The sequence below is a fragment of the Haliotis rufescens genome, unplaced genomic scaffold (assembly GCF_023055435.1).
Source record: "Haliotis rufescens isolate VD_foot unplaced genomic scaffold, xgHalRufe1.0.p SCAF_18, whole genome shotgun sequence".
NCBI classification, from domain to species: domain Eukaryota; kingdom Metazoa; phylum Mollusca; class Gastropoda; order Lepetellida; family Haliotidae; genus Haliotis; species Haliotis rufescens.
In genome coordinates, this window is record NW_025963868.1 from 23,126,641 (window position 1) to 23,141,757 (window position 15,117).

The window sequence follows — 15,117 nt, forward strand, 5'->3', positions numbered from 1 at the left end:
TATGTAGATAAGGCAAGACTTCACCTGTTTGGAAAGCTGTTCTTCACACAGCTTGTAGAGAGTGTAGAACTTCTGGGCCAAGATGATATTTTCTATGAAACCACATGCAGCCAATTTCACCCTCATGATGATCTGTTAAAATCCAACACAAGTTTAAGTTATAACTCAAAAGTAATGGCGTGTTGCAGTGAAGACATTTCTCATTTGCAAAAGAATGCATATTTTTAATTGTAATAAACTAGATGAAATAAGATTTTAAATAAGATTTTAAAAAAGATATTAAGTGATCTGGTATGGTATATGGTTATTGGGATAGATCAACTGTAAAGGATAGAAATATTTCTGACGGGCATATTGGAAAATGGCCACCATGGTCGGTGCAGTGACTCTACTTCATTGCCCACATCATGAACTGTCATTGCGATAAGTTTCATGCTTTTATGATAAAAGACAGAGTTTTAAGTTATATGACAAAAGACACAGTTTTAACTTATATGACAAAAGACACAGTTCTAAGTTATATGACAAAAGGCACAGTTCTAAGTTATATTGCACATTTACTGGATGAAAGTCAGCAGGTGTGTCCTTATGCTGACAATATACCAACAGAAAATGATTCTGACCTGACAGTTGAATAGATGATACTTTCACATTTGTTTTTACTTCCGACATACCTGTCTGTCTGGAACCATCATAGAAACTGTTCTGAACTGTACTTTTAAATTTTCTGGCAGCTCCTGTCGACCTGCATAACCAGGGTTCTGAAATAATTAAGTTTGAATATGACTAATTTATTTGCTAAGGATAGAAAATCCCTTGTGTTCTGTTTTTCTAACTGTCTATATGCTTGTTCGTTACAATCACAGCAAAACTGTGGTTACACCAGTCACATCACTAATATGTGATGTCAACCATTATTCATTCTTTTTAAAAAAATAGTGTGAAAGTTTATCATTTATTGAGTCATATACACAATGACATGAAATGAAATTAATTGATACTGTGCATATACTGAATTCCAAGTACAAGTACAATAATGATAACACATGGTATAGAGGGCAAATTCATTCATCTAGACCTTTTCAGAGGCTGATATTGTCCCCAAAGTCTGCAGCAAACATTAGTAAAACTTACCAAATGGAAAATACCAATTTCCCAATTCATGTTAACATACTACATGTAACAACTAATGTGATAGCTGAGTCAAGGCAACATGTATTTCACTGATACAGGATCAATAAAGAGGGAGAACGTCAACTTGCATTAGGTAAGTGCAATGTCAAAATCCCTAAATGTATTACGGATAAAGACCCAGGACTCACAAACATATGGACCAAGGTCAATTCCTGACCACAATTGCAAGTTGCTTGGTTACCATTGTAAGGAAAATTCCGAACTCTGGATTGAGTTCCACATTGTCTCCATCAGTAAAGATGAACTCCCTCTTCCGTTCCTTCTTGGCTGTGAGGACAATGTAGATCTGTTGGGCCGCAACGGACAACACAGGCAGCTCAATTCTGTTGAACTCGTCAAAACATCCCCAGGATCCTGACTGTGCTAGACCTGCATGACAATGATAAAATCAAGTAAACATAAACTCCGGAAACGAACAGTACCCTTATAGAACCTAAGTCCAACTTGTTGCCATAGAAACGTAAAAAATAAAAATTTATAAAACTCCTAAATAGCAAAAGGCACCAGTTCAGTAGGTGTCTGGTAAACATGCAAAGTCTTGTAAGAAATTATTTAACGGTTTTTGAGTTACGCTCCGGAAACAAACAGTACCCTTAATAGGGGGCTCTTATTAGAATATAATTTTGATGAGATTAAAAAGGAGGTTGAAAGATTGTACATTTTGTGGTTTATGCTGACAGCCTGAAATGATATAAAAGAAGAATCTATGCGTATTATACACGATAGATATATTTTTGAGAATTTAATTGCCCATAATTAAGGTTTAAGGTGCAAATTGTGATTGTTCACTAGCCAATTCTCCTATATGTTGACCAAACTTGAAACTTATCTTGAGAACACTGGATGATGATTTGTCAGTGTCCAAGAAAATTAACCAATCTGAAACCTTGCTTTGGATGAGACCTTCTTTGTTATCATTGCCATGGAACATGGACACAATCATGTTCGAGGATCTGTGAGATCACTCAACAAAGTACAGTCAAGTCCTGTTAATCCGATATAGTTGGTTGCATATGATAATGTCGGATTAACGAGTATTAGGTAGTATCAACGTTCAGGATTGAAAATCGGACAACTACATGATAGATAACAATTCAAACACGGAACAAAAAAAGAGGAAAAAGGCAATATTCATATTGTTATGTTACATTGTTAGCGGAATACATTTATGTTTCTAATCATGCAACATCTAAGATTTAACACAATGTATTACTGATTTAAAATACTTTTTAAAACATAGTCTGGAATGGAAGTTGCCAATTTGAAACTGGTGCCATAATGATTAAGAAAGCTGCTTTTCTTAGTGGCTAATGTTGACTTCCTGTTAGTAATGTCATTGGTCAGTCAAAGTTCATTCTGACATGACTTGTAATGGGATGTCCTCAGCGGTAGCGAGATCTTGTATCCGATTTTATGAGATTGAGGTAATCCTGTTTTGTTTATTTAAAGCAGTAATTGTTTATTGTTAAGCAAATCTATCTCTGCAGCCGTTGAAATATGCAGCTACTCGCCAACTCGTCTTGCATCAAAACACAGGGCTTCGTACTCGCGGGCAGATGACTACAGAGTCCGCTGATAGCTGTGTCGGATTAACAAGACTGTGTGTTGGAGTCGGAGTGTGAGACTGTCGGATTAACGGGTCTAAATAGCACTGATTTAATCAGTTCTCATCATTAGTGTCGGATACAGCTGAGTGTCGGATTAACGAGACTTGACTGTATCTTGAATTGGACAGGTTTGGAAATTATTTCTTGTCTTCAATAGTAAGCAAAAGTTGACGTCTACCTAAAGGCACAAGTGGTAGTCAACAAGGAAATGTCACAAGTTCTTCCTGAATATTCCATTGATACGATACCGGCCTGTAAACAACCCAAGTCTCAACCAGATAATCCTAGCCTAAACCTAGCCTAAACACCCGATCATTTGAGTCGCCTCGTACGACCAGCATAGACTGCGGAGGACCTATTCTAATCCAGAATCCCCACAGGGACTATTCTGTATCTTCAAACCTTTGTAGATACGTCCAAGTCCTCTGAAGTCCATCTGATCAGAGCAGTTAAACACAACGACATATTTGCCCAGAGCTTTGCCCATGTCTTTAGTTGTCTCTGTCTTGCCAGTTCCAGCAGGTCCTGCTGGGGCACCTCCCATAGACATCCCAAGAGCCTGGGCTAGTGTGATGTAACACCTGCAGTACCAACATTATCAATTATCCAGTGTATCATATCTTCAATCATGATATATATCTGGATCCATTTGTCATCTTAGCTTCTTATTGAGGCCAGTGTGAATGACACAATGCCCAAAATAGATGTCCAATCAAATTAAACTTTTCTTCATGATTTAAACATTGCAGCATACACATTTTATATCTGTGGATATTATTGAGTCTGAGAAAAGTTTGTTTTTTTCTCGAAAATGATAACAGGACGAATAAACAGATTTAAATGCTTAATTTTACTGGTTGCATTGATATCAATCAATTCAAACTTTTGAAATTAAGCATATAAACAACTTGACAAATTTTCCTGTCGGGGTCACTTAGTTTGGAATCCAGGATAAATCCTTGGCATTTATCATTGAATAGTCTAAGAGATATGTCCAAATGTTACCTGTCAGTGAGAGGGGTGATGACCAGTCTGTCAGTACAACCAAGAAACTCGTTCTGGTAGGTGTTGTCTACATCAGTGATCTGTACAATACACAGGTCAATCTCCTCCTTGAAGTAGAACCTTGCTTGCTTCAACCATTCAAAATCAGAAGGTGTCTTGATATGAAGTTTCACCTACAAATACAATATCCTCCAAGTTAAAAAGGCACAGGGTAGTACATTGGTAAAAGTGTTTTCATCAAGTGAACTTTCCAACAAGCCAATCAGTGTTGATGTTTCTAAATTCTCAGGATCAGGGCAGCTTTTTTCACTTCTGTACCTTGAAAATAAACTCATATGAGTAGTTCCGAATGGAAATAATAAAAGCTCATACTACAGGGGGTTTCAGATATTTCATATATGTTTTGACTGCCATGGCAACTACACCCAAAAGGGAATACAATTGAAAGGAACAAAATATATCTGTGTTCCCTGTTATTTTTTTTCGGAATCATTTTAGAACGCAGACCTGTGACAACCGTATGCATCCTTCATTTAGATTAGGCAGTCAAAGTTCTTTTTTTGGGGTTCATTGATCCCTGCAATTAGGATATGATGACATGCAATCAACCAAGTCACAGAGCCTGACCACCCGATCCATTTAGTTGCCTCTTAAGACAAGAATTGGTTGATGAAGACCCGCATCTTCAATGGGTGTCTTCTTCATTATCAAAATGGTAGCAATTAGAAAATTATACCAGAATTTGCATCAAAAACAAGACAAGCATAGATCGCTGGGGACATATATTCTTACCTGATATTACCATGCATCCTCAGGCTAACAGACTTAATTATCAACAGTGAATGTACAACCATAATGTAGGATACTTACCAGATCATCAAAGATGTCCCGCTGATGCACATGGATAGTGACAAGAGTCTCATACTTGATTCTCTCCACCTTGGTCAAGTCATGAGTTGTCTGCTCGATGAGTTTATTGAGGAGATCAAGGAACTTCTGGTTGGTGGTTGGCATCATCTTCTTGTCTGATCTGGCCACTTTCAGAGCATCCTCTGCATCCCTGGTCCACAACATCTGGATACCCAGCAGGCCAACCTACAGCAGAAAGCAACAGTCATGTCTACTGTTTGTTTAACAATGTGCTCAGCAAAATACAGTTAAATAACCAACGTGACAGATGTTATGAGCAACGACCCACGCCGGGCAACGAAATCAGCAAAAATGATTACCCCATCTTCAAACTCTTACTACCAGCATAAGTTTCTGGGGACCAATTCTCCACCTGGATTAATTTCCTATGTAGCCACAGCATTTACCTTAATAATGCAAGGCTTTCAGATTAGTTCATTATTTTTACATCTGACGGCCCATCCAAAATATCCTAAGACCTACAATTTCTTTAATTTGGTACTATTAGATATATAGAAGTTCTATCAAAAGATAAAGTCCATCAAAATGCCCTAATGCCGTGTCTTTAACAAAATCACTTCTTAGAGACACAAAATACACCAATAGCTACAATGGCTTCAGAACTCAACATACAATTAGACAATGGTATTTTACTTTGGTGAATCGTTTTGAATATAATATGTTTATACTCCTGAAAACATAAACACTACTGTATTTAGCATGTCTTAAATGTAAACATAAACATTGTATTGAGCATGCCTTAAACATAAATATAAACTTTGTAGTAAGCATGCCTTAATATAAATATTAACATTGTATTTAGTATGCCTTAAACATAAACATTATATTTAGCATGCCTTAAACATAAACATTGTATTTAGCATGCCTTAAAAATAAACATTGTATTTAGCATGCCTTAAACATAAACATTGTATTTAGCATGCCTTAAACATAAACATTGTATTTAGCATGCCTTAAACATAAACATATACATTGTATGAATATCAAGTGCACTGGGTCAATAATGTAGTGCTTTGACCATGCGTGTGGATTTGGCACATTATAAATATGCATAATATTATGGTTCTAGAAATTATTAAATAACAATTAATCTGATTGTTTTTATTACCTGAGCAGGCACTGAGTTGAGAAATTCTAGAAGTTCAAACTCAGGTGCATTGATGGTCCTGAAAGCATCTCTGATAACACCATGAAGTGATTTCATCTGTTCTTTCAGCAAATCTCCAAGCCATACCTCAACATTTCCCTGAGCTTGCACCACTTTTTCCAGCTAGAGCAATTAAAACCGCACATATTATATACCACGCATCATCATTCATTGTAATGAAGCATACAGACTATTATCTTTACTCGTTAAAGAATCTAGTTACATTATTGCTGTACACCTTAGAAGGTTGGCTGGTTGGTTGGTTTGGTGTTTAATGCTGCACACAGCAATATTCCAGCTATATGGTGGGGGTCTGTAAAAAATTGAGTCTGGACCAGGCAATCCAGTGATTGATATCATGAGCATCGTTATATGCATTTGAGATATGATAACATTCAACCAAGTTAGGATGCCTGACCACTAGGGCTGCAATGAATACACTATGAGGCGAATATGATCTGTATCATAATATAGGGTAACGAATACGATTATTAATTCACGAATACAATAACAAGTCAGCAGCTGATTTATTATTTGTTATATTCAGTGAAGCAATAACAACATAAATTATTTGACATGGTTTGTTAATTATTAATATATTGTACATATATATACTGCACTTATCCAGGTACTAGTATCTGCTCAAATGCAACAATAACCACAATACTGTCAAACTAAATAGTATAAGAGTGTTGTCTTTTGAAGAAATCTATGCATATAATATGTTCTTATGACTATATTTATGTAAATGCACATGCTTGCATATTCATAAATATTCGATTCTAGTGGCCATGAATAACTAATTCAATTCATGAATGGATACGGTTCGATTCACCGAATACACAAGTGAATCGTAACAGCCCTACTGACCACCCAAACCTGTTACGCGCGACAAGCATGTGGCATCTGGCATGTACAGTAAACTATGTTGATAACAAACACGCTTGTAACGAACTAGCAGATATAACTGTGGCAGTTACATATTGCGAATATTTCTTGTATTTTACCTTTAAGTATAATTGATGTACATAATTAAATACAGTTTTAGTCATCTAATTTTATTGCTCAGCCTACACCACACTATCAATCACAGCCCTTTTTCTTAGCAAGCTTAGTGCATGGTTTGTTTGTGAATGTCACATCCTGTGCCCTTGCCCAACTCGATCCCTTTTGTCTATACGGCCAGCTTGGGTGGTGAGCCATGCTGTATACTGTACACCTTAGAAGGTTGGTTGGTTGGTTTGTTGTTATATGACGCACACAGCAATATTCCAGCTATATGACGGCGGTCTGTAAATAATCGAGTCTGGACCAGACAATCCAGTGATTGATATCATGAGCATCGATCCATGCAATTAGGATCGATGACATGCTTCCATCAAGTCAGCGAGCCTGACCACCCGATCCCATTACTGGCCTCTTACAACAAGCCTAGTCGCCTTTTACAGCAAGCATGGGTTGCTGATGACCTATTCTACCCTTGATCTTCACGGGTCAGAAGGACCGTGGTCATTCCACATATACTTTTCGAATGATAAAGATATATATATTCACTATTTTCTCACCTGTTGTTCACAAGGATAACTTTGGGGAACTTTAGATCAAATTCTAAGGTTTATATCTTATTACTGGATTGAGGACTTTATTAATTAATTGTATTTGCAATATTGTAGATATTGTTTGTATTTGGATATATTTGTGTTTAGAACGAATACACGGAATGTGCATTCGTGATTGTTATTGAGTTAAACAACCAAATAAGTATCCTAAATTCATTAATACCTGTATGAGCAATAAACTAAAAAGGAATATTAGTAACTTTAGAAATAATATTAGAGCTTGTTTGTAATATAGGAGGTAAGGCTAAGCATGAATGAATGAGGCATTTTATAGTATTGCTTTATCATGTTCAGCTACATGTATGTATAATTGAAAGAAAATATTAGTACTATATTTGTTCTTATTGGCATGCCTGCATGTACTGTATATATATGTAGGGTTATTTTCTCTGCAGACGGGTTTTGCACCACTGTGAAGAAACTTAGCGCGGCATTGTCCCCAGGTGTGATATCAACCAAAGCCCACACACCTGGTAGGTTTACACGTTTGCATATCGTTCATATGTAATTTATTAACTGTGTATATAGTCTATCTAGTGTATACATTTGATTATATATCAAGACAAAAATACTTTTGAAATGTACTATGATATAAATAGATTCTACCTATCCATTTACAACAATGCTACATACTGTATCTCATCTTATTGGTATGCGTATGAATTGTATGTGCATATCTGTGTTTATAATATGTGTATATTGTTATATATGTGTTATATTGTAGACCTGATGGTTTCTTGGTGTTTTCTTTTATGTTCATACTATCTGGGAATAAATATTGGCCATTGAAGAACACAGCAGTGTCTGTAGTCTGTGTGCATCTGACGCAGTCCTGCTACATAACAAACTGCTTTTTGCTGTTTGCTGTATATATGCTGTGTATATGTTTATAACGAACTATGTTTACAATGAACTAAAATTAGTGGTCCCTTTGAGTTTGTTATAACTGTAGGTGTATCAAACACACCAAGAACAACATGGTACTTGGGTACAAAGACACTCAAAATTAAGTATTTTCTACACTTTGTAACCAGATTAAATGGCATGCCAATCTTGTATTAGTATTGAAGACCTTTCCCAATAGGCTGAAGCCCAAGTCAAGTAAAATTTCTTCAGGTCTAGTAAAAGTAGTTGATACGAGTCCCAATTACTTAGACTAAATACACTAAAAGTGATGCCAAAATACAAGTTTGGAGTAATAGACCAAAAAGTGGTTAGCACAGACTGCACAATCATAGAGTGCTATTGTTACCATATTCAACTTAATAAGCGCCCAGGGCACTCTCAAAATTAGAAATATGGAATATTATTTTGGTGAAAAAAAATTGTGGTTTATGCTCACAGCTGACAGCCTGAAATGTTTATATACGACAGGTATATATTTTCCAGAATTTAATTGCCCATAATTAGGGGTGCATATAACACACGAGTGCTTATTTTACGCGATTAAATAAGTCTTGTGTACATTAATCAATCGGAAGGGGTGCTAATTAGGATTGTTTACTAGCCAATATATTAGCAAATATCGCCATCGGCACTTATTAGAGCGGGGCGCTAATTACGTCGAATACAGTATTTAACTTAACACCGGTAACATCTGCTAAGATTTCACTAGACAATGCAAGAAGACAAAGAGCTTTTGATATTAATAGAGGTCATTGAATCTGAAATATTACTGGTAAACATACAGGTAATGTCAATAGTGCCAAGTGACTTTATTAGCACCTCACCTACCGTATTTTCTTGAGTATAGTGCGCACCCATGTATAATGCGCACCCCCCTCTAGCGGGTTCAATATTTTGGAAAAAAAGAAATTTGAATATTATGCGCAGAAAATTTTTACACCGTACCCTTTCAGTGAAGTCAGGCAAACGAACGGGTGAGAAGAAACTTCGTCAGTACAAATTCGAAATTTGAGATAAAAAATCACCAGACATGTTTATTTACCGTTTAAATAGTATTTATTGTTCTGCTAGGCATTGTTATATATCCAGGAATTAAGATTACATTGTGTATTTTCTCGTAAACTAAGCCGGAAACAGCAATCAGCTGTACACACGTTTTCTTGGAATCGACCGGTGATTCAGTCAAGACACACCCAATGATATAACTTTATAGGATTTTTTATGCAAGGATCGGCAAAAATTGTATCTGAAACAAATTTTTTTATCAGGAATAATATATTCCATTATTTTCTTAATTATATGCAGCCTTTACTAAACATATTTAAAATAATAATAACCCTAAGCAAAGCAGCTGATCGCTATTCCCGTGTATTATTTTTTACATGGAACCAGTGTGACCAGTCACCGTCAAGGCTCACGCGCACGTGATCGCGTGATCGCGAGAATTTCATGTTGACATAGAATCGTCAAATAAAAACAAATATGACTTTTAACGAGTCAAAGTATGTCATTTATGATATATTTATCCATTCTCTGTCAACTAAAGTTCGTTTCAAGGCGTTCAGTATGGATTTGTTGACATGGTATTTCCGGTGTTTCGTGCTCACGGTAATGTCTTTCCATGGGGGTAAAAAAAATCCAAACTCATAATTCGTGTATAATGCGCACCCCATTCCAAACAGCTGTGTTTTTTGGAAAAAAAGTGCGCACTATACTCAAGAAAATACGGTACTTATTCATTCATATACCATGATTTTTTCACCCTCTTTGGAAACAACAGCCATGATTCTGTCATAGTCCTTCTCATGGAACGCCACTTCATTGACATTCTCAAACACCCCCAGCAGGTGAGACTGGAACCAAAACAAAAAGATATTTACAACATATGTGCTGGTCTGAAACCGCCATCTTTATTATCATAATGGTAGCAATTAGACAGTTATACCAAAATTTCCATCAAAAACAAGATTTTGGCAAAATGCTGCTTTCCGCTTTACAGGTGTTTTTTTTCATGCTGCAGTCAGTAACATTCAAGCTGTAGCCTTCGAAATTACACTAGTCTGTGAGCCCAAGACTATTAAATAGTTCTGAGGACAAATAAACATCCCATGATGATAGTTTCATTGACTACCACCGTGTGAGAGCGAAAATTCTGAACCAGTTCTCAATGGTATTATTTTGCTACAAATTGGAACTGAATAAACCAGACAGAAATGAAAACATAGTAAACATTTGTCTTGTTCAATAAGGACTGGCTGCAAATTCTGACTAAGGACTAGTGAAAAAAGGTTCACATTAGTCCTCTGGACTGTATCAAAACATCCTGTAGTCACAATGAAGTCTGGGCCTGGCAAACAAGTGAAGAAGCATGGGTACTGAATATCTATTCTGCCCTGTAGCCCCACAGGGCCTTTTCATAGTAATATATATGTCATATTACAGTATGTTTTCACACTGGTACAGACCATTGCCAAATCATTATGTCAGTGACTCTCTGTTACTTGACTAGAGTCAGCTCATGAAGGAGACTCAACAATGGCAACATGTTTACCAATTGCTTCACGGTTTCATTGATTAATACCAGGGAGTGCTCTATTTTTAGTAGAAAATGCACTGTGGCTCACCTGGATATATAGTCAACAGTTTAAATATAAACTGTAAGAAAAGACAGAATCTTAAGTAACACTTGCTGCGGCATTGCTGTTCAAATATTTTCATCTGATCTACTGAAGATAAAATTACAAACAAGTATGAAACAAGGATCTTAATTTCCCCAATATTTCTAAATCTGCAAGAATGAATGAATTATGTGTTATGTGTCAGTATATATTTTTAAGTTATTGATGTCAAAGATTTTTAAGTTCTGATGATTGTCAAGATTGTCATAAAATGTCAAGATGTTCTGTTGGCATAGAGTTGAGTGACCTCGCTTGGGTTTTCATTATTCCAAACTCAGTTCCAACTCTTGACAGATGAAATATAGTCACCCAAAGCCAACTACAAATCCACCTAATCCCACAAAAATGAAACATTGCTAGATTTTTGCCTGTTTTAGGCACAGGCAGCTTACGATGTAAAAACATAAACATCTCAAACGGCACAAGGCAAATCAAAATATGCAATAGCACATTCTGAGTCTTTACCTACTGGTCCAGGTCCAGGTCCAGGTCCAGGTCCAGGTCCAGTGAAACCCCTTTCTGACAGTTAAGATCAACCCATAACAGGGCTTGATTTAACTATATATATTACATGCACCACTGCAACCTTTTATTGAAAAATGCAACCTAAAATCTGCTTGTTATGTTGGCAAAAGGTAAGTTTTAATTAGTAATTAAATATACTTTAAAACACTATATACTTTCAATAGAGGAGAAAAGATCTATGTACCTGAATTGTGTGAGAATCGCTTGCTTGTCCAAGAATTTCCAGCAAGGAAGGATCTGAGATGAAGAAAAACCTGGGAAACACCAACCTCTTTTTCTCCAGGTACCTGTTAAAAAACATCATAGGTGTTAAAGCTCAAATTTCCTTCCGTTTGTTTGTTTGTTTACTTGTTATCTGATGTCACACTTAGGAATATTCCAGCCATGTGATGGCAGCCTGTAAACAATAAATCTGGACCTGACAAACCAGTGATTGATATTATGAGCAATGGCCCAGATTTTCAGGATATGATGACTTGCAAGCAACAAAGACACCAGATCAATGAAAATCTCTTATGACAAGTTGAGGACCTTATCATACAGGGAATGCACATAGAGGCTCTTTACACAATAATTCAAAAAACAAACCTCTGAACCAAATTCAAGTTCCAGTCCTCTACGTTTCTGCTGCTGTAGTAATTCCTTCCACTAATGAAGTACATGACAAACGCAGTGTCCACAAAAAGCATAATATGAAGCATCATTATTGCCCTACTTTTACAGAATTAAAACAGTAAGATACAATAATATAACATAAAAACACTTGTCCATCAGCTGACCCCTTTCACAAAAGACATTGCAGGACAACCACAGAGATGTTAAAGTGTCCTTTGGAATTCAAATGTGCAAAGAAGAACATTTTTTTTTATCTATTTTCTAACTCAGTGAATGTAATTTTTAATACTAATTAATTTCTAATCAATAAACACAATGACAAGGTCTTTTGGTTAAATAACTTGTTTATTATAATTAAGGCAATGTTTTGATGTAACTAAAAACATCTTTATTTAGCAAATGTTAAATGCGTTAAAATTGACACCCAAACATCACCTTAACTGTAATAAAGAATTTGTTTATCCATAAGAACCAATCCTTGTTCATCATAACAACTTCTAAAATCACTGCCAGTCAAAGAAGTTAGATAATAAGCAGTTGTAGTTGACAAAATCTGAACCCATCCTTTTCATTGAGATTGAAAACGTGTTTGAAGAGGGTTCATATGTTCATTTTACACGTTGGTCCCAATTAATTATGTGAATGAACATGCATTAATGGCTTCATTTATACTACTCAAGAAGGCACATATATAGACCATATTTTCTTATCTGATTTATCTCAGAGGAATCCTGAGTATATGTACAATTATTATGTCCTTGTTTAACGTTACCATGAGTCATTTCCGAGTTTGAATCCAATGCCACTGTTTACCAATCACAAAAAAACAACCACGTCTGGTTTTATCAATAAAGGGCGTGTGGGACAATGGGGAAAGAATTTCATGTGTTTGTTTGGGGCATGTGCATCATAACCATAAGTTGGGCATTTGGAAGCTGGCGAGTCGCATTCCACTTTTGCTTGGCACTTAAAAGTGTCCTGGAGCACAATAGGGAGGCTCTGGCACCAATTCCAACAACATGGAACAACACAGGACGCACAGGACAGGTTCATCCGTCTACAATGTTTACAGAACAGGTTTGCTACAGCAACCTCTGCCCTATTTAGAGTGCCTGGATTCTGGAGAATCTGTGATCAAACTGTCAGGAACCGTCTATGTGATGCTGGTATACGTCCAAGGAGACAAGCGTGTGGACTCATCTTTACACAACAGCATTGCCATCTCCTAAGACAGTGATGTTTAAACCATCTCAACTGGCCATTACAGAGATGGAGAACCATCATTTTCTGAACCACCTGCAGGGACTGGACAGATTTGGTGGAGGGAGTGTTATGGTATGGGCAGGCATTTCATACAGTGGGAGACAGATTTCATCCAGATCTAAGGCAATCTCATGGCGCAACATTACTGTGTTGAAATCATGATCGACCTCATGTCATTCCATTCATGTACTGTCATTTACAGCATGACAATGCTCGACCCCATACAGCAAGATTAACCACAGGTTAATTGGCCCAGAACAGCATCCAGGTTCTTCCTTGGCCATCAAGATCAACAGATTTTAACCCAATTAAACATTTATGGGGTGAACATTCCACAGCATTCCAAGACCTGTAATCATGAATCTGATTCAGTCTATGGGAACACAATGTCAGACAATCATTCATGCTTATTTAATGGTGGTCATAAACATTACCGACATTCTTTGACCTAGGCCTCTCTTTATGTGTCATTTGTTGTACACCGCCTCTTCCCTTTGTGATTTCAACATGTGTAAAAGCACTTTCTTCCTAATTGTCATGTAAATCCTATGTTTGCATTTATAAATATATGAAAAAAATCCCCTGTGATTTTCTTGTTTTGAGTAGTATAATATACAAAGTATCATCAAAAGGGGTATTTTTATAGCTTAAAATAGATTTCTCCATATAGAAACTGGTTAAAGCTAACAGGAAACGTAAACATGGGTAAACATTTGGGCTTGTTCAAGCAGGAGTATCTACAACCTCTGATGACCATTTAAATAAAGTTTACACTAGACCTCTGTACTTGTCTCAAAGAAACACATGAATATCCAAGTCTGCAAGAAATTTCAAACCTTGCATCTACTGTAAATAAACAGTGCCCAAACTCCACTGATAACATGTCATGATCAGCTGTTCGTGCAAACACTAGGTTTCTACAATATATGGAGCCAGACAGGATTACCCTGTGAGAGATTTCTGACACAGCTCCAGCTGTTCCAGCAGATGGGGTAGAAGTTGTCCCATGGTTTCATCACCAACACAACACTGAACGACATTGGTGCCCTCATGAGCGCGCTGCATGATCTTGCCCCACGACTTGTCTATATTCTGAAACCGCTTGGCTTCCTACAACAGAAGGTAAAGAGTCTTCTAGCTTGAAAAGCATAAACAAAACATTACTGAACAATATGCTCATTTTCCTCAACTCTTAAATTCAAACTCAGATCTTGATGCTATTATCAGGGTTAAAGATTTTTTTAAAATTTGGTTATGATATAGAAGAAAGTCAAAAGTTGACAAAAGTTAACAAATGTTATGGCTTTGTACAGGTGCCTTGTATATTACTGATTAATTTGAGCACAATAATTTTTCCAATATTGCCTATCGAGGGCACTAGGCTCTGAATCCTGAATAAATCTCTGTGTAGTCTTCAAACTGTCCTTCTATTCAACACAAATAGACCTAGGACATGCTGTACTTAACTTTAAGTACACTGTGCCAAGTTTTGGATGTTTTCAAAATGATGTTTACTGAAGATAACAAAAGGGTTAAAATCAATATCTGGACACCACACGCCAACATAGCAAAGGTTGCCTTCCAACATTCATAACTGATCAAAATACATTAGAATCTGATTAATCTGA

The 15,117-nt window shown here is 36.5% G+C and overlaps 1 protein-coding gene across 5 annotated transcripts in view; it reads right to left on the bottom strand.

Moving 5' to 3' along the window:
• LOC124132897 (dynein axonemal heavy chain 8-like) overlaps nucleotides 1–15,117 on the bottom strand; it is a 180,897-nt gene that overhangs the window by 95,408 nt on the left and 70,372 nt on the right. For all 5 annotated transcript variants that reach the window (XM_048398431.1, XM_048398432.1, XM_048398433.1 and 2 more), the window contains exons 34-43: nucleotides 14,436–14,599; nucleotides 11,796–11,898; nucleotides 10,157–10,261; nucleotides 5,845–6,006; nucleotides 4,677–4,901; nucleotides 3,807–3,979; nucleotides 3,204–3,382; nucleotides 1,376–1,563; nucleotides 675–761; nucleotides 25–132 (exon numbers count right to left, since the gene is read on the bottom strand). In XM_048398431.1, coding sequence (XP_048254388.1) covers nucleotides 25–132; nucleotides 675–761; nucleotides 1,376–1,563; nucleotides 3,204–3,382; nucleotides 3,807–3,979; nucleotides 4,677–4,901; nucleotides 5,845–6,006; nucleotides 10,157–10,261; nucleotides 11,796–11,898; nucleotides 14,436–14,599 — 1,494 coding nt within the window. The remainder of the gene's footprint in view (nucleotides 1–24; nucleotides 133–674; nucleotides 762–1,375; nucleotides 1,564–3,203; nucleotides 3,383–3,806; nucleotides 3,980–4,676; nucleotides 4,902–5,844; nucleotides 6,007–10,156; nucleotides 10,262–11,795; nucleotides 11,899–14,435; nucleotides 14,600–15,117) is intronic.